The 19844-nt window shown below is 41.8% G+C and overlaps 1 protein-coding gene across 1 annotated transcript in view; it reads left to right on the top strand.

The window, feature by feature from the left end:
- LOC108804367 (WD repeat-containing protein 38-like) overlaps nucleotides 1-19844 on the top strand; it is a 47731-nt gene that overhangs the window by 871 nt on the left and 27016 nt on the right. Inside the window, exons 2-6 of the mRNA XM_018576078.1 lie at nucleotides 445-519; nucleotides 1171-1287; nucleotides 1526-1623; nucleotides 13710-13790; nucleotides 16869-16991. Coding sequence (XP_018431580.1) covers nucleotides 445-519; nucleotides 1171-1287; nucleotides 1526-1623; nucleotides 13710-13790; nucleotides 16869-16991 — 494 coding nt within the window. The remainder of the gene's footprint in view (nucleotides 1-444; nucleotides 520-1170; nucleotides 1288-1525; nucleotides 1624-13709; nucleotides 13791-16868; nucleotides 16992-19844) is intronic.

Genomic DNA, 19844 nt, shown 5'->3' on the forward strand with positions numbered 1-19844 from the left:
TAGCCCAACTCTCCCCCTCTCCCCCCCCCCCCCCCCACAAGCACATCCTCAGGCACTTACACAGAGGTTTGTCCACCAAACTTAATCGCATTTTATTTGTTTGATTGGCGTCCATACCCATTGTAGATACTCTAGCAAATGTTTCCAATCGTGACGCCACTTCTTTCTGCTTCTCTTTATTGGCCTGTCTAGACATACGGGGTGACTGCTTAGTTCCCCCACTTCTACCAGCCTCTTGCACAGTCTTCTTTTTTGTCCTGGTCATATTCTTTAATGCTGCTCACCTTTACAGTCTGCCAAGCTGCACTTTTTTTCTTTAGCCTCTAGGTGGAGCCAACTCCCCTCCACCAGCATTTCCTCCACAGACCAGCACACTGCACCTCCCAGTCTCAGCCACTAGAGGGAGCTGACACCATGTCCACCAGGTCTCCTCCACTCTGTCAGCCGACAGACCAGCGTCTGCCCGCTGCCGCACACCCACCGCAGCTCACCTCCACACCACCAGCACCCTGGACCCAGGTACGTGTTGGGGGGACTTCCCCTCCTGCTGCTCACCCGACCCTTTGTCCCAGCCAGTCCACTTTAGAGGAAAATAGCACCAGCAGTATTAAGGGGAAAGCATCAGGATGGCCGGAACATCCTCCACGCTGGATCACACACACGCGCGTGCCTACATCCGGTTCCTGGACACCCCCGTGGGAGAGAGAAAAAGCTGGCACTGGTCTATGGTCCGCTTATTCAGTGGGTGTCAAACATGTAATGCATCAATTAATGATCAGATCTTGGGTTTTTGGATGCCAGTAATCTCACGTATATATTTTCTTATGACAAATACTGTAGGGGGAATTTGTCAAAACTGGAGCAGACAGAAACTGGAGCAGTTGCCCATGGCAATCAATCAGCATCTCGCTTCAGTTTGCTCAGTTGAGATTTGAAAATGAGAGATAGAAGCTGGTTGGTTGCAGTGCAAATCTGCTCCAGATTTTGTGTGCTCCAGTTTTGATAAATTCCCCCCTGTAGGTTTATACTGAATTTTATAGAAAAAAATAATATATGTCTATGAAGTACAGTCTACCACATTCTTTTTTTGTTGGTCCACAGACATGACAAAAGTGTAATTCCAATTTCTTCACAATTTATGTTGTGACATGCAATATGTTCATTCTGCAGGGCCTGTCAAATCATGCTGCTTTTCTCCAGATGGTACCATTTTTGCTAGCTCATCACTTGATTGTACAGTGCGGATATGGAAGGTGAACAAAGCAGAATGTCTCCATGTGCTAACAGGTATCTTCTAGAAAGGCAAACAAGTAAGACAACGGCAATTCATTTGTAGAATATTGCAGTTTAGTCCTTCATTGTTGCTATCTCTAACTATAGATATCATTTGTAAATTAACATCAATAATTGTCTTAAAAAGAATCATTAAACCCTTCACTTGAAACCTACAACTGAGTGAGGCTAACGCTGATGACTTGGGTTCCAACTTACATGAACCTCATCTCTTTTTTTCAAATTTTTTTAGATCACAGTAAGAGCGTGGAGACAGTGTGTTTCAGTCCAGATTCTAAGTATATAGTGTCTGCAGGTTGGGATTGTCTTGCCATCTTGTGGAAAGTGCAGGTAATGCATTCATTTTCCTGTCAAATGTACAGTATGGTATTAACACAAATTGCAGAAATTACTGTTTATCTTTTCTTAAAAATTGTAAGACTTGTCAGGAATGGGTGTAAAATGGGCCTATATCCTAACTGGGGGCAAGTCCAATCCCATTTATTAAATATCATGTAAGCTATATCATCAATATAGCAGGTCATCACCACAAATTAATCAACAGAAAAAACAGACCTGCGCTTCTACCCTAAAATGGTGATAATCCCTTAGTCTAAAGTTGGTGTGTCAAAAAGTGTAGAACCCCACTTCTTATCAAATATCCCAATAAATACACCGCGCTTAAAATTAATAATTACTCCTAAAACATTTGACACATATAAAACATACAAATAAAACTAGTTATATCATAAACTTGTAATCTCATAAACCACTGTGTTGTTTCAAAATAGTCCCAAATAAAGTCTGTGAATGAGTCTGTAACGAGTCGAGGTCTGCTCGCTCGGTTCACTCTCCCATTACTCCTCAGATTTCAGACCATAACGTCTGATTTCTCGGTCGTCCGATGCTCCGGGATTCGAACTACAGATATGTGCCGTTCGAATCCAGTTGTGATAGCTCAGAACAAACACCAGGCAGGCTGTATGTAAGTTCCAACAGGAATCTGCTTTATTGAATGCACACAACACACTTTTATACACAACAGTTTGAACACCTGGCCCAAACCAACACCTTCCTATTGAATATGCAAATGAAGACTTGAAACAGAGTCAGCAGGGATTGGTCCAATAGCTTGAATGGGAGGGCTGATATGTGTGGCCATGCAAATGAAGGCTTGAAACAGGGTCAACAGGGATTGGTCCGATAGCTTGAATGGGAGGGCTGATATGTGTGGCCACGCAAATGAAGACTTGAAACAGGGTCAGCAGGGATTGGTCCGTCTGCTGGGATAATCCATTGTCATTAACATTAGGTTTCCAGAGCTGTTATTGAATTGTGAAATCGGACGGCTGTAGGGCCAGGCTCCCCGCAACAGCCGTCCACGGGCCCCGGACACCCAGTTCAACCCAACAAAGGGGGGTCTCCATAATCATAGGTCCGTAGTCGCTAGGAAGGAGGCTAGCCCTAAGGCTCCTCCAGCAGCCCCAATGACGGTTCAGTCCGTCACAAAGTCCAACGCATGTGACGAAAATCCTTTTCAGGCTTTATCCAACAAAGTGCATTGCCCTTGGAAAAAGTTAATTACTGACAAAACGCGTCGGGAGGAGGCTGGAGCACACACGCTGATATTATCAGGCCTGCAGGGTCTAGGATCAGAAAGTAAGAGTTTCTTCCGGTTAACTGGAGGGATGGTATATAGCATACTGTGCTGGAAAATTGGCTGGAGGAATTGTTATACAGCGCTGTTCATCTGCTTTTATGTTAGTTCTTAACCTTTTTTAACAAAACTGTATGAATGCTCACTCCTGCAGAGCCCACCAGAGACCCTGCAGAGCCGACCATAGACCCCGCACAACCTACCAGAGACCCTGCAGAGCCCACCTGCAACCCCACCTGAGACCCTGCAGAGCCCACCTGCAACCCCACCTGAGACCCTGCAGAGCCCACCTGCAACGCCACCTGAGAGTGACCCTGCAGTGCCCACCATAGACTCTCTATGCAGGGTCTCAGGAGGGCTGGTCAGGGTCCCTTTCCCTGCACACTGCAGCAGAGCCCACCTGCAACCCCACCTGAGACCCTGCAGAGCCCACCTGCAACGCCACCTGAGAGTGACCCTGCAGTGCCCACCATAGACTCTCTATGCAGGGTCTCAGGAGGGCTGGTCAGGGTCCCTTTCCCTGCACACTGCGCTCCTCTTACCTGTCAGCCCTGTGCCGCCCGCTGCTGGGCCCCCGACCTCCTGCACCTCCACCCTCCAGGCCCCGGCCTCCTCCTCTACCATCCCCACTGGGACCCGGCCTCCTCCACCAGCTCTGCCACTGGGCCACCAGCCTCTTCCTCAAACCCCACACAGAACAAAAGTTGAAAACATTAGTTTATATTAAAAAATATGCTAATTGTTTATGACTCACAGTGATTTTACAAACTAAATATCATTTTAATGTTTCACTTTCTTCATTATCCTTGGAGGTACGTATTGAACCAGAAATCTGTTTGATCCATAAAATATATTAATGCTATGAGTAAGCAATGATAATCACACAAGAGATGTGACAAACTTGGTGGTGGAGAATAAGAAGACTTTATATGTTTTGCCTGACAATGCAGCTGCATTATATGATATTATACACATTTTATTATCTCTTGATATTGTGGTGAAATACATAATTAAACCATGATGATAAGCAGTACTATCCCACAAAAGTCACAAATGGTTGGGAGTGTTTCAGTGTGGGGTAGTGTTTCCCAAGGTGTAGCATATGCACTAGGGATGCACAGATACTTTTCGAGTACCAGTGCAGATACTTGGCATTTTCATGAGAACTACCAGGGTTGCAGCTGTTGCAGCTGGTACCTAGCTCTGCCACTCCACCACTGTCCTGAAATCATTAGTCTGTATTGTTTTAGAAAAACCGTTGCATGAGAATAAACAAAAATGTATCAGTACTCGTACTTGTAAGTACTCGGCAAGTACCAGTACTCGTACTCGCAAAACTGGTATCTGTGCATCACTTTATTTATATTTATAAAAACAAAATCGTACATTAAAACAGAGATGTACAAATCCCAGGAGCTCCGTGTGCTCCTTACACATGACAGCTGCCTCCTAACTTTTGAATTTTTCGCTAGTCTAGTCTTGGAGCTCAAAAGTATCGGTACATGTACTCGTACTTGTACCGAGTACGGTACTTGGTATCTGTGCAACCCTAATATGCACCACTGCACTTGTCCTAATTGTAGGCAGGCCAGTGTGATTTTTGTGTAGTTAGTGAGGCTGGAAAAAAAGACACAAGCCCATTGAGTTCACCCAATACAGAAATAACGGAAAATTGTATACTTACCTATCGGTAATTTTCCTTTCCTGATGCCAGTACATGGTAGCATACAATGGGTATGGCTCCGCCCCCAGCCCAATCACAGGACCAGTTATACTATAAATTAAAGCCCGCCTCCCAAGGCCACCATTCTCGTAACAAGTACTCAATGCGAAAGCCATGGGAGGGTCCTGTATGCTGCCAGTAAAGGAAAATTACCGATAGGCAAGTATACAATTTCCCGTTTTCCTGACACCGTACATGGCAGCATACAATGGAATATAGCGATCACACAAACAGGGAGGGTAATTCTGAGATAATACATTATTTGTACCACATTCAGAACCAACTTCCCCATGGATCATACTCCTGGATAGACCCTCTAATGGGACAGGAACATATGGCAGGTTACTGCCTTCCGGAATAACTCTGGAGGTACATTACTTAATTCTATCCGTAGGGATGACAGTCTGCGGAAGAGCGAACCCAGAGTGTAATACTGACACACAAGTAGACATGGTTTGCCTGAAGAAAGTCCAACATATCTGTTATGGCAAGGTGAAGAGAGACCAAACCTATTAAGCTTGCGAAGTCTATGAAATGATTCCACACTGTAGAATATATGTGATGTTGAGTAGGTGCTACATTATTCAACAAACACTCTGACTGTAGATGAGTAATCCAGGCACGGCAGACTTCACTTCCAACCTCCAAGCCACTTAAGGTAGTTTTGGATGTAGCAACTGCTGTAGAAGGTCTGAATATTAAGGATGACAAGAAGATTCCAGGGTCAGAGACTACAAGAGAGGGAGCCCTGGACAGATGGGCCACAAGCAATGATTGCCATCACCATACCTGGATAATTGTGGGTGCCATTTAGGAACCTGAATCCATTTGGACTGAGGAAACATATATGCAATAGAATATCCATTACTCGTTCCCTTAGAACGTTCTCTTGACAAGGAGTGTTTGCACTCTGTGCTGTTAGGGATTACCATCAGGATAAGATCTGGATAACTCACTTGCTGCTGATCCACAGGAAACTGCTGGAAAGGAAAACATTAATTGTCGTCCAGGGCTTTGTGGCTTATAGTGTCAGCCAGGAAATGCTGGGGAGTTCAGCGCTGAATCCTTTTTTTTATTTTTTGAAGGTACCTCCATCAGCAGTGAGCAGTTCCGACACCTATGGGCAGACAATACATCTATGGAAAAAACATAATTCAGTTGTTCATTGAACTAATACAGAGGTTCCTTGGATCTGAAAGGCTCTCGAACTCCAAGATGCTGAAGACATTTTCCTCTTGATGGACTGTCACTGACCTTTAACCAAAGGGCTGTTGAAGTGATTTGCACATAGGAATCTCTTATTAACATGATCACTGGATAGGGACATAGATAACAGCTGAAATAGGCTTGCCGCCTTCAGCCACAGCCAAGAATCTCATATTTGGAATCATCCAGAACCAAAGCCACAGAGAATGTTTTCTCTATCGTCTGAAGAACCCTGTTGGAAGACTCTTAGCGGCCAATTAGTCCAATGTCACCAGTTGAATTGATTCTGGCAACATGAGAGACAAAGGAGTTGTCCTGTCAACCTGGGATGCCAAGGGGTAGGATAGAGGTATAGTCTGCCTCAGCAAGCACTAGAGCACTTTGGCTTTCCCCCTTGGCGATCGCTTCTAATTTGATCAGAGCCTAACTTAGGATGGTTTCATGGACTGCCAGAGTATGAGCATGCTGAATGTCGCTGTAATAGCTGGAATGCTTGTTCACTCAAGAAGGATGTGACTAGATGTAATATTTGGAAAATTACCTAGGATTGTAGCAAGGCCAAAGGGCAGGTAAACAAACCAAAAAAGTGGAACTTTAGAATGGTGAGCAAGACATTTGATGAAGTACAGGTGCACAGGATTGTGAATACACATCTGCCAGGCACAGCATTCTATAGCCCGTTGATGGCTTAAGGTGATGAATATAGTGATTTTATATGCAATATTTGGATCCTGATCCATCTGTTTAAGTGTTCAAACCAAGACTAGTCTTAAGCTTCCTAGTTGTCCCACTATGAAAATTAGAGGAAAAAGGCTTGATATCTTTGGACTGGAAAAGATTATGCGACACCATTTGGATATGTGTACTTATAACCTAACATCCCAAATTGTGCAGCTTATAATCCAGAAGTTCATGCATTTGCACTCTGAGAAGCAGATATGGCAAAGGCCTGGAGAGATTTACAACCCATTAACCCCTGCATATGCACTCTGAGGAACAGTGCTGTCAATAGGGCTGGAAAAACTTACAATTCATTATGCCCATGCATTGCGCGCTCTTTTTTATTTTATCTTCATACCTACCTGACCCTCACCTTATAGAATGTAGCTGGTCTCTTGGGGAATGAGGTTAGGTAATTGACACATGATCCAACCTTACAAAACACAGATGAAACTGAAGATAATTATGTGATTAACACCACCTGTCAGAACCTGCTAGACACTAACAGCCATGCTGAAAACCTGGAAGCCACCTACTCATGTGCTCAGGATTATAGCACCACAAGCTCTTGTCACTAACACAATGCTGTTTACATAGGACCATGAAAAGATTACTGAATTACAGGCAGCATAGGCCTGCAAGAAGAAACAATACCAAGCTGCAGCGCCACAGAATCTCATACTTCCCTGTAATGCACCTGTAAGGTTTAAGCACACATGGAAAACTGAATGGCTCTACAGACATAACAGATATTCAGAAAGATTCAGCCAGAGCAAAAGCAGCACTGCAAGGCCATAGAAAACAGTAGCACATGTATTTCTAAAACAAACTCATTGAAAGAAAATGGAGTGGATCCTACTTGTCAGCTTGTCCATGCATGTTATCATCCCAGTACAACCATAGTTTGTGATGATGCAGCTGAGTCAAGGTTCTTCTCTGTAGTCACAAGGCCAGTAGGCTAAGCAAGTGTTCCACCCGCCGCCATGATGGAGGAAGCATCCGAACATGGAGACCCCAAGAGACCATTTCCTGCACCCCAACTCCAAGTCTATGGGGGAGGCTTCCCTATTAAGATTGCATTCAGCCACCTGAACAAAGGGAACTTCACAACAGGAGAGGCTGAACCTGTGCGGCAGGCCAGAAGAAACCAGCAGGGTAAGGGCAAAAACTCAAACATATTCTTAGTATAACCGGCTTGAGCAGTGAGGACAGAAGAAAGAATGGTGGCCTTGGGAGGCGGGCTTTAATTTATAGTATGGTCCTGTGATTGGGCTGGGGCGGAACCATACCCATTGTATGCTGCCATGTACGGTGTCAGGAAAAATACATAGAAAACCGAAAGAAGCCTGTGACCACAGTTATCCACAATTGATCCAGAGGAAGGCAAACCCTTGATAAAGCATGGCCCAATTTGCTTTGTTAGGGTAAAAATGATTTCCTGATCTCCAAAGGTAATCAGATATTTTCTGTATCAAGAATCTCCGGAGTTGATCCAGGGAAATGTTAATATATAGGTTACTATCCTCCCAGTGGAAAAAGAACAGGGAGCATAGTATAGAAAAATATGGTCTCTAAAAAGTTCTCCTCCATTCAGAACCCCCTAGAAAGAACTTATTTCACCACATTTCCATTATCAAAGTCTCACCAGAAGTCACAGTAAAATTAGGTTGCAACCTGTCCAATATGCGAGCACAATAGTTTGCCCAGGTGAGCATCCTTGGGTCTTCTCTAGGCATCACCTGTCCCCGTGTTTTCTCTTCGGGATACATTCTATGGATTTTTTTACTGACCTTCCATCCTCTAGTGCAAGTGTAGTCAGCTTGGTCACATTGGACCATTTTTATGCTAACAAACTCCTGTTCTTCTTAAAAGATAATTTTTCCACTTGGTATTCTGCCATCATGGTCTCCTCTGTCATACTGTGTTTAATAGAGGATTACAGCTTAAACCCTGCTTTTGAAAGAGATTTCCTCTGACCGACAGTGCTGTGAGGGAATATGGAGCCGGCTTCCCGGCCAATCAGGAACTGCAACTCTCAGCAACACCTTATGTAAAATGGTAATGGCTATAGAGGACTACAACTCCCAGCAAAACTTTATACAGAAATGCAGAATGGTAACGGCTATAGTGGACTACAATTCCCATCAACACTTTATGCAGAAATGCAGAATGGCACCAGCTATAGAGGACTACTACTCCCAGCAATACTTTATACATAAATGCAGAATGGTAATTGCTATAGAATGCTGCAACTGTCAGCAACACTTTATGCAGAAATGCAGAATGGCACCAGCTATAGAGGACTACAACTCCCAGCAATACTTTCTACAGAAATGCAGATGGTAATGGCTATAGAGGACTGCAACTCTCAGCAACACTTTATACAGAAATGCAGAATGGTAATGGCCACAGTGGACTACAACTCCCAGCGAAACTTTATACAGAAATGCAGAATGGTAATGGCTATAGAGGACTACACCTCCGAGCAATACTTTATACAGAAATGCAGATTAGTTCCATCAGTTATAGAGGACTACAAACATGTCACAGAACACACAGAACATGGGCACAGAGATTAAAGCACTCACCTTATCTGACTGTCCTCCAGGCTGGAACGTCATGCAGCGGGCTGTGTATTCAGGAAGCTATCTCTGGGTCTTCCCGGCCAAGGCCCCAGCGCTGCCTCAGTGTACCTGCAGTACAATTACTCCCGGCTCTCTCTCGGCTCCTTCCTCACTTGCAGGGTGGCAAGGCGTATGACGCCCGGCGCCCCCCACCATTCATTCCCCTATCCTGCCACTGGTACTATGCCTGGGTCTACTGGGCTCTCCCAGGCTCGGGCCCTGGAACAGCTACAGCGGCTGCAGTTCCGCCCCTGGCCATAGTTTACAAAAGGCTAACTGGCACATTACATTTCCTAAAAGCATATATATTTGATGTATATCATGTTTAGTCTCTATCAAATTGTGATTTAGTTCTGTACAATAATATGTTGGTTATCAGACTGTTAAACATGGTCATCTGAAAATATTGATACAAGTGTAGTGTGATAAGTTGCATTAAAAGAACACTTTAGCCCTTCTACATCACACCCCAGCACTTCTAAATGGGTGGGGTTGGTTCAGTGACACCCAAATGGTCCACAAACATTGGCAGCTGACAGCTCTCAGTGCTCCATGGAAAATGTGTAGGAGTGCTGAAAATAATTTCTGAGGTCCAGTCATTTTGTCAGAATCAAACTTACTCTGCATTGAATTGGACTCTTTTTGTGTCATGTTTTCGGTAAGTATTATTCCCACACGTTTTTCTTTTCCTTTCAATTATTATATTAAAACAATTTGAAGCATAAAGCTCTAACTGCTCTAACCAGAGTTTAAAGAATTCTTGCCTCTTTGATGAAAACTACCATATTTTAAACACCGTTTCATCCCTGTCTGGTGTGGCAGTGGGTGTTGTAGAAATGTGTTAAAGGTCAGGATTGCTATAACACAAACTGAACAGTTCATGTTCCTGTGGTGGCAGCTACTGTTTGTATGTGTAGAGGATTAAAGTGACATTAAACCCTCAGATTTTTTAACATAAAACAATACTGTAATGTGTGCCTTACTGTAATCCATGGTTGTTTCCCTTCTCTTTGCTGCTCTTCCTTTTAAATCTGTATCTGAAATGTATTCAGTTCATAGTTTTACATAGTATTTGAGGTTGAATAAAGACATTAGTCCATCAAGTCCAACCTATTAGGATCTCATTCTAGGAGTACCCGTACCTCATAAAAAATTTTTTCCATGATCATAGTTAAAAAAAATCACAATGAATATGTAAACATGATATCAAATCCCTCATTTCTTGCATATAAATTCATTAAATAACATAATCCATTTCTTGATAATAATCATTAATCCATCATTCTGTTACATATACATAATTATGCCGCTCCATTTGTCTCCTACGCGTTTCACAAAATAGCTTCAGGTTTTTTTTATTCTTGGCAAAAAAATCTAGTCATAGACATATAAAATATTATTCATCAATCAATGTATACATATATCATCTGAAAAGTAATCACATATTCATTTAATTCTTTCTAATTTATTTTCATTTATAGTCGACTATGCATGTTATTTCTTTTATACTTTTATGTCTTAACTATAGTACACAGCCAGTTACATTGTCCAACATACTCAGATAATCATCCAATATTCAATATGCCCTTAATGAATAAATAAATATATAAACAATTTTAATTTTTTCAATCACTTAAAGTTTTCATTTCTATGTATTTCAATTTCTATTAATGTTCAAATTTCTCACGATTTCTTCACCTATATTCATAAATAAATCAAAAATAAAATATGCAGCCACTCACCCAGGGATCTGAGGTCATGCAGGGATCCAAAGCTAGGAGGGCAAGGTATAACCCAGTCACTCCCAGAGATGTCGAGCGGCACAGCCACAGATGCCTATGAGGTTACCACAGAGTATGAGTATCTAAAATAAACCGTGATTATACTTTCTTTCTTATATGTTTATATCTCATCAGTGACCTTATACTTTTATCCCTATATATATGTGAATATGTAGAGAGTGTCTATCCTTCCCTTAGCTTAGTCGCTGTGTGTATATGTTGATTTCTATATATTCCCCCTATTCAAGTGATTTGAATTTTAATTGTATGTGCAATTCCCTTTCAAAAATTGTTTTCCTATCACCCCAATTTTAGTTCGTATCATCTGTGTCAGGCATGAAACCTGTGTGGATCTATTCATATATGTCTCCTTTGAGCCTGGTGATTCCTGAGACATCATTGGAAGTGTGATTATATTGTCTTTTTGTTTGTAATAATGTGTCCATCTGTATCTATTCCCCATTCGAGAAATCATCCTCAATCCTACATTCCAAACTGTGCCATTAAAAAGCAATCCAAAAGTATCAATTCAATACAAACCAAATCAAAAAAGAGGCCCAATCAAAAGAGCCTCATAGTAGGTAGTGCGTGCCCATGTGTTACCTTCAAAGCTTGTGTGAGGGGATTATCCTCTCCTTAAGATTCATAAGTATAAGTATATAGGGATAAAAGTATAAGGTCATTGATGAGATATAAACATATAAGAAAGAAAGTATAATCACGGTTTATTTTAGATACTCATACTCTGTGGTAACCTCATAGGCATCTGTGGCTGTGCCGCTCGACATCTCTGGGAGTGACTGGGTTATACCTTGCCCTCCTAGCTTTGGATCCCTGCATGACCTCAGATCCCTGGGTGAGTGGCTGCATATTTTATTTTTGATTTATTTATGAATATAGGTGAAGAAATCGTGAGAAATTTGAACATTAATAGAAATTGAAATACATAGAAATGAAAACTTTAAGTGATTGAAAAAATTAAAATTGTTTATATATTTATTTATTCATTAAGGGCATATTGAATATTGGATGATTATCTGAGTATGTTGGACAATGTAACTGGCTGTGTACTATAGTTAAGACATAAAAGTATAAAAGAAATAACATGCATAGTCGACTATAAATGAAAATAAATTAGAAGGTATTAAATGAATATGTGATTACTTTTCAGATGATATATGTATACATTGATTGATGAATAATATTTTATATGTCTATGACTAGATTTTTTGCCAAGAATAAAAAAAAAACCCGGAAGAAGCTATTTTGTGAAACGCATAGGGGACAAATGGAGCGGCATAATGATATATATGTAACAGAATGATGGATTAATGATTGTTATCAAGAAATGGATTATGTAATTTAATTAATGTATATGCAAGAAATTAGGGATTTGACATCATGTTTACATATTTATTGTGATTTTTTAACTATAATCATGGAAAAACATTTTTATGAACTGAATACATTTATATAATCATTTTTGAAACTTTGAGTCCTCTCTTAAGAAAACCCCATCACAACCTTGGTTGTTTATCTACATATTTGACTAAACTGGGGGTGAGGTCTCAGAATACCTGGGGTTAGACCTGGAAAAGTGCCTTTATTTGGAGACACTTCTTCAAGATGCGACAGCATCTTCAAGTGGTCATGGGGACTTCTTAAGTTGTGATTGTTTTCTTAGGTGATGCTCCAGTTTCAGACAGCCCAGAACAAGTGCAGATGAAAACAGGTGCAAAAAAGATGCAACTGAAAAAATAGTGCAAGCTCTAGTCAAAACAGCTGCAAAACACATGGTTAAAAAAGTAGTGTAAGCTAAGATGAAAAAAGGTGCAAAACACGTGCAGTTGGAAAAGTAGTGCAAGCTCAGGTAACAGGTAGGTAACAGTTGGGCGGTGCTAGCTGTCACTGCTAGCTCCGCCCAATAGTTTTTTTTTTAATTTAAAAAAAAATCTTTATTGATTTTTTCAAATCTAGCCGAACATGCAGTGCATGTTCGGCTGACCGAAGTGCAGCCGAAGGCAGCTGAAATCAACCATACTGAGCCGTAGTGAATAGCCGAACAGCGTTCGGCTCACTTTACTACGACTCCTTTATTCACTCGGCTGCCTTCGGCATGCCTTTTTTTGTCACAATCTCCACTTTAGAAACCAAAAAATTAAGTTAGTTTAGTGGCTTAAACAACACTGCTATAAAAAAGAAAACATGTAGTTAGGACTGAAGTTGGAGTCTCTAATTACCTTTGAATGAGTTTTAAAACTGGCTTTGATTGTTTACTCATTATGGAATATATACTGTACTATCATTGTTGTATTTTAATTTATTGCACTAATGTGTTGGTAATATTTTTTTATATTAGGGGTATACAATAAATTGAGTTCATGAATTTACAAGGATTATTTTCAAGTATACGTGACCGTTATTCAGGACCCTGTTCCATTCCAGTTTGATGCTCTGAGTACTAAAGGCATATATTGATTTGCAAGAAATACATCCATTTAATACAGATACAAATTGAGTAAATTATTATTTTATTATATATGTATATTCCAATCACTAGTGTTTCTTAGACAGGCCTCCTTGGTGTCAAACTGGATGCTTATAATCAATTTTGCTTATGTTGAATTGACATCTATTGAGGATTAACATATGTGGGGGGGGGTTTTCCATTTAAGGAAGGCTTTCTGGTACTAGTATTTTTAAAACTTCCGAACTTTTCTCAGCAGACAGGACAAAAACTGAAAGCTTTCAGTGGACATCAAGATACCATCTACTGCAGTGCTTTTGCCACAGACGGTTTATGCATAGTAAGGAAATTATTTATTTCTTAGAGACAACTATTCTACAGCTGCTTCTCCCACTCGTCATTACTTAGCACTTGAGCACATGAGCAGTCTGCAGTTTGTCCACTCAAAATGTTTGCATTGACAGAGCCCTTGTGAAATACAAACAACAAAACAGGTATATAGACTGGTGGGGGCTTTAAAGGTATGCAAACAAGGCCTTCAATTACAACAATTCCGCGTAAGGAATGTAACAGCGGAAGCACATCCTATGCTGACGTCATAGACACCCATATCTCCCTCCAGGGTGCACCTTTTGGGGCGCGATTCCTTGCACGGCTGGGGAGCCGGCGTCCAGACGTGCCTCCATAGCTCCAGTACATGTCCTTGTTTCTACTGGTCCACACTCATCGTAACATCCTCCATGTATGGCGAAATGCGTTGAGGAAACATCAGCGTGTCAACTACCACTTCGGTGCTATCTCATCACGACATTGTGACACTCAAACTGCATTTAAGACATTGTGGAATCAGGACTCAAATATTGGAGCTGATATATGAGTAACAGAGTGCCTGTAAAACCTGGCAGGATGGGAGGAAAAGCGATGGATGGAAGATATGTTTTATGGTAATGCCAGCAGAGGTCTGGAGGTAAAGAAAGACAGTTCTTTACCCTGTGTTGGTAAATCCTGTTCTGGGGCTGGTTTTACTAGGAGTCTGATGGAGCTCTGGGTGAGACAGACTCCGGATTCCGTGGACCTTCATTTGGTGACGGTGGCTGCACAGGTCCTCATTATTAGGGTCCAGCTGGACCTAGCAAGTGCAGTGCATGTGTGCTGGAGGCACAAGAGGCCCAAGCCAGTAGTGTGTGCTGGAGGCACACTAGGCCCAAGCCAGTGGATAGTTGTGGGTGTGCGGGGAGCACACGGCCAGAGACTCTGCTGCATGCTGGAAGCACGTGTGGAACTGCTGGGAAAGGTCCAGAGAGTCGGTGACACCCAAGGGACCTGTTGGAGAAACTGAAAGTCAGTGACCCATGAAGGGTGATCAGTGCGAGTATCACACAGGAGTGTGATGACATGCTTGGAGCTGAGGAAAGCTGCTGAGCAATACTGAGGACTGTATTTGCAGAGAAACACGGTAAAGTCCTGAGACTTATACATCGGAAGTGCATGGAACAGCCAGATGTTGGCGAGACAGAAATATTATGGTTTGGTTAAGGTCAAATAACCTGTTGTTTCATTATGTGAAGTACATGGATTGCTGGTCTTCGAGTGAATAAAGACTGTTCTTTTATGTTAAAGTCGGCTTCAGCAGTGGTCACTTAGCACTCACCATTGTGCTACATTCCCTAAATTACCACAATGCCATATGTATTTCATGGCTTTGAAATGTTTTTAGCTACCATGTTTTAATTGTTATTAATAAAGTCTATTTTCTTTTAATTGAAGGCCTAGTTTGCATACCTTAAAAGCTCCACCAGGTTATATACCTGTTTGTACTTTATAGCTATGGGGTGTGGTATCATGGCCTTCCTCTGCTGAACATTAGCTATTAACATTAGAGTCCTTGTGGAAGATGTCACATACACAGAGCCAGATTTACCATTAGGCATACCAGAAAGCACTTCTCTTTGCCCTGGACTCAAACCTTTTTTCTCCTTCACTATTTTAACACCAATTTGGTACATGTCCCAAATCAGCATTACCAATCAATTATGCTTTCCTACTTCCCTCCACACATGACAGCATGTTTGCTGGTGGTGTGCTGTTGTAAGTATAATTTTAAGGGTCTAAGTCTAGACATGCCATAGTGAGAAATTCTTACAGAAAATGAAAAATGTAATGTTAGGAAGGAATCACAGTGCAATAATAGCACAAACATACTAGAGCACCCTTGGGTACATCACAATGAACACTGCAACAGTTGAGAGTATGTAAACATACAACAGTGTATAGAGCAGATCGGTCAAAAGTTTGTAACAGTGCCACTTACATTTCTGGTCAGTGGGAGGAAAAATATGCCCCCTGTAAAAATTGATTATTAGTGGTTAGTGACAGTAAACAAACCCCCTCCCTAATCATTGGTGGTCAGCAGAAGTTAACAGCCCTCCCTTCCCAATCACAGCAGTAAGCAACCATGCATGTATTCAGTAATTAGAGTCAGCATTAGTAAACAGTCCACCTTCTCCCAGTCATTGGTGGTCTGTGACAGCAAAAATCCCCGCCCCCACCAGTACAGTAGCCTTTGCCTCATGCACTGCAGAACTTTGCAGCAACTGTCAGGCAGGAGAGCACTTTTACCAACAGAGTGGCGACACAGATCCAGTGTTTTTTTGGAACACTTTTAGTTTCTGGTAACATGTTAAATATAATTTTAGTTGCCTCTGGAAATATGTCAGTGCTGCTGGCACACCACATATATGGTATGTTAAACAATGACTAAAGTAGAACTGTGACCAAGCTATAGACATTCAGCTAGTTACATATTCATAGCAAGAAGTACAAAGAAAAAACTTTAAAACAAGCCCCCACTGACCTCTGTAGCTGCAGATACTCTGAAGTAATTGATATTACAATTTAAAAGAATAGCAGGTTTCCATTCCACTGATGGCAGGGGGATGAAAATGGTCTTGTGATAGAAAAAAGTGAAATACTTTTTTTCTCATAAATTTGAGAATTAGTTACTCTATGGTGCCTGCAGCTAGAGAGGTCAGTGAGGTTTTTCTAATGTATTTTTTACTGCTTGTTAAGAATATGTAAACATTTAATTTGTAATTTTGCCTGGCGTTCTTCTTTACATATCCATTTTCTGGCCACAGACAGTGGATATTATTTTATTCATAACTATTCATGTGTGATTATGAAATTATTAACAGCAGTTTCCAAAGTTCTTTACATACTCCTGTATGTCTTAGAATCAATACATGCATAAAAAGTTTTTATTTTAGAAATGTACAGGGCTCAGTTATACCATCTATTCAACAACAGTATTGCACTGACGCAAAATATAATTGGTATCCAGCTTGTCACAGTCTCTTTAATGATAAAGGAAAGGAAGGGAATTAACAATTATTAATTGTCTTGCTATTGCACCATGCAGGCTACAGGCTCCTGGGATTATACAGTTAGATTATGGAGTGTACGCAATGACAAGACCAACAGAGCACTGGAAGGACATAATGGCAATGTCACCTGCGTGTGCTTCTCTGTATCTGGCATGCTGGTAAGAAAATGCTCCTATAGATAAACAGGTTTATTAAAGGAATTTTCTTACACAATAATTCATACCCACACAACTTTTCCCATAATGCAAATCTTCACTCCCTTGTGTTGTTTGAATGTCTCTAACAGCTGCCTGTAGACTGTGTAAGCACAATGCAAAATTGGAAGCACTAGAAGAAAAATGGACATTAAATCTTGTACTTGTAAATCATATTATTATACAGGATTTATTTAGCACCAACAGTTTGCCCAGCGCTTTACAATATAAGGAAGACATTACAGTTACAATACAATTCAAGACAAGATGCTAAGTCTTTAGGGATCGTCTAAAGGCAGCCAGAGTAGGAGACAGATGGATAGGTTGGGGTAAGAAGTTCCACAGGATGGGAGAGACTCTAGGGAAGTCCTGGAGGTGAGCATGGGAGGAGTTGACAAGGGAGCTAGAGAGCAGGAGGTCTTGGGAAGAGCGGAGGGGACGGTTAGAGTGATGGCTTGAGACAAGGTTGGAGATATAGGTGGGGGCAGAGTTGTGGATGGCTTTGTAAGTGGTTGTTAATATTTTTAATTTTATCCTCTGAAAGCCAGTGGAGGGATTGGTAGAGGGTGTTGCAGACACTGAGCAGTTGGTTAGGTGAATGAGGCTAGCAGCAGCAGCATTCATGATAGACTGAAGAGGGGATTGCCTGTGTAGTGGTAGGCCAATGAGGAGGGAGTTGCAATAGTCAAGATGAGAGATTACAAGCGAGTGGATAAGTAGCTTTGTGGTTTCATTGGTAAGGAAGTGGCATATTTTGGAGATGTTACGAAGGTGAAGGCGGCAGGATTTGGATAATGATTGGATGTGGGGCAGAAAAGTGAGGTCTGAGTCAAGGATGACACCTAGCACCTTGGCATGGGCGGATGGAGGGAAAGTTGTGTTATCAATCTCAATGGAAAAGTTGGGGGAAGGTGCAAGGGAGGGAGGAAATATAATTTCAAGGTCAGTTTTTGAAAGATTGATTTTAAAGAAGTGTTGTGACATCCAGACTGATTTGTCAGTTAGCAAATTAGTGATACGCAAAGACACTGAGGGGGTGAGTTGTGAAGAGATATATTTGAGTGTCATCAGCTGTAGATAGAGTAGAAGGGGTCCAAGGACAGAGCCTTGGGGGACCCCTACAGAAAGAGAAAGAGGAGGGGAGGAGTTAGATATATAGGGAAAATTAAAGGAGCGCTTAGGTAGGTAGGAAGAGAACCATGAGAGAGCAGAGTCTTAGAGGCCAAGTGAGTGGAGTTTTTTTTGAGGAGCAGCAGGTGGTCAACTGTGTCAAAAGCAGCAGAAAGGTCTAATAACAAGTAAGGTGTAATGGCCATTGTTTTTCGCAGTTAGTAAGTCATTAGTGAGTTTTAGGAGGGCAGTTTCACTGGACTGTTGAGGGTGAAACACACCCGTGAATCGCTAACCCAGCGGTCTCCTGATGCAACCTCTCCCCCTTAAATTTTTAACAATTGCAACAAGTAGAAAACAGGGTTTTTTTGGGGAGGTATACAAACACTGCTTGGATACATTTAAGTAAAAATATAAAGTTTATTACATACTGAATAACTAGTATAAAATCATGAGTATAACCATTCTCATATAACACATCCCCATAATTCAACTATCATTTGATACCACATCTATGTGCGATTGGAGAGTTGTATCCAGTCCCAATGCGTTTCGCATATTGCTTTGTCAGGGGATCATGGATTAATCTCCCTAGCGTGATAACTGAAGAGAGATGGAGATTCCTAGACCAAGGGAAGACGGGGCTAATAACCACCGACCCAGCTACTCTGTCAAAATGTTGTCTGGGGGGACAAAAGTGGGGGGGCGTCCAGGACCAGAAAGGGGGGAGACACGCCTTTAGTCTGTCAGAGCTATCTAGATGATATGCTTGAGCCACTTAATAACCAATCTCTGTAACTGTTCGTATTCCAAACCTGATGATTCAGATTGACGGTGTCCCACCTCAGCCAGCATTTGGATCTGGACCAGCACGTCCCCCATTGCCTCATTGAGTTCAATTTGAACTTCTTGTATCTGATTGACACATTCAGGGGCTTTAGATTTAGGATCAGGCGGAACCTCCCTGAAGGTTTTTTCACAATGAAGACATGAGAATAAAAACCCTCCTTTTCTTCTAATTTTGGAACTGGAACCAGAACGTTCTGGTCCACTGGATCACCTATTAGTAGACAAAGGGCCTTCGACATTACTGAGTCTTTTGGAAGTTCTGTAATCAAAAACCTTTCTGGGGGAGTGTTGTCGAACTCCAAGTTGTAACCCTTTTCCATCAAATTGAGGAGAAACGCATTGGAGGACACTCTTTTCCACTGTGGGAGGAAGCCCCCTAATCTGCCCCCCACCTGAAGCTGAGCGTCACTGTGGGTTGGAATCTGGGAGGGGGGATTAAAGAGGATGCCCCTTCTACTTCTGCCCTTGTGGCCTGTCCAGTGCTTCTTTGGCTTATTCTGACCGCCCTATTGGCCCTTGCCTGAACGCCCTCCCCTGGGGGTACAGTACGAAAAAATCTACGGTTAAAAGGTTTCTTCTTTTTATCTGCCATACGCTCCACTGTTGATTGTAACTCTGGGCCGAAGAGCAGATCGCCAGAGAAGGGTAAATTACATAAACGTAACTTAGAGGCCGAGTCATCCTCCCAAGGTTTAAGCCAAAGGGCTCGACGGGAAGAATTTATCAGCGCTGAAGTTCTAGCCGACATCCTGACTCAGCTGATGCATCAGCTATAAACCAAATTGACCTAAAAAGTCCATGATTTGATCACTAGGGGTGCCTGTCAGTAAATGACATTTAAACTAGGACAACCAAAAC

Source organism: Nanorana parkeri, unplaced genomic scaffold (assembly GCF_000935625.1).
Source record: "Nanorana parkeri isolate BGI_ZX_2015 unplaced genomic scaffold, ASM93562v1 scaffold56, whole genome shotgun sequence".
Classification (NCBI taxonomy): Eukaryota; Metazoa; Chordata; class Amphibia; order Anura; family Dicroglossidae; genus Nanorana; species Nanorana parkeri.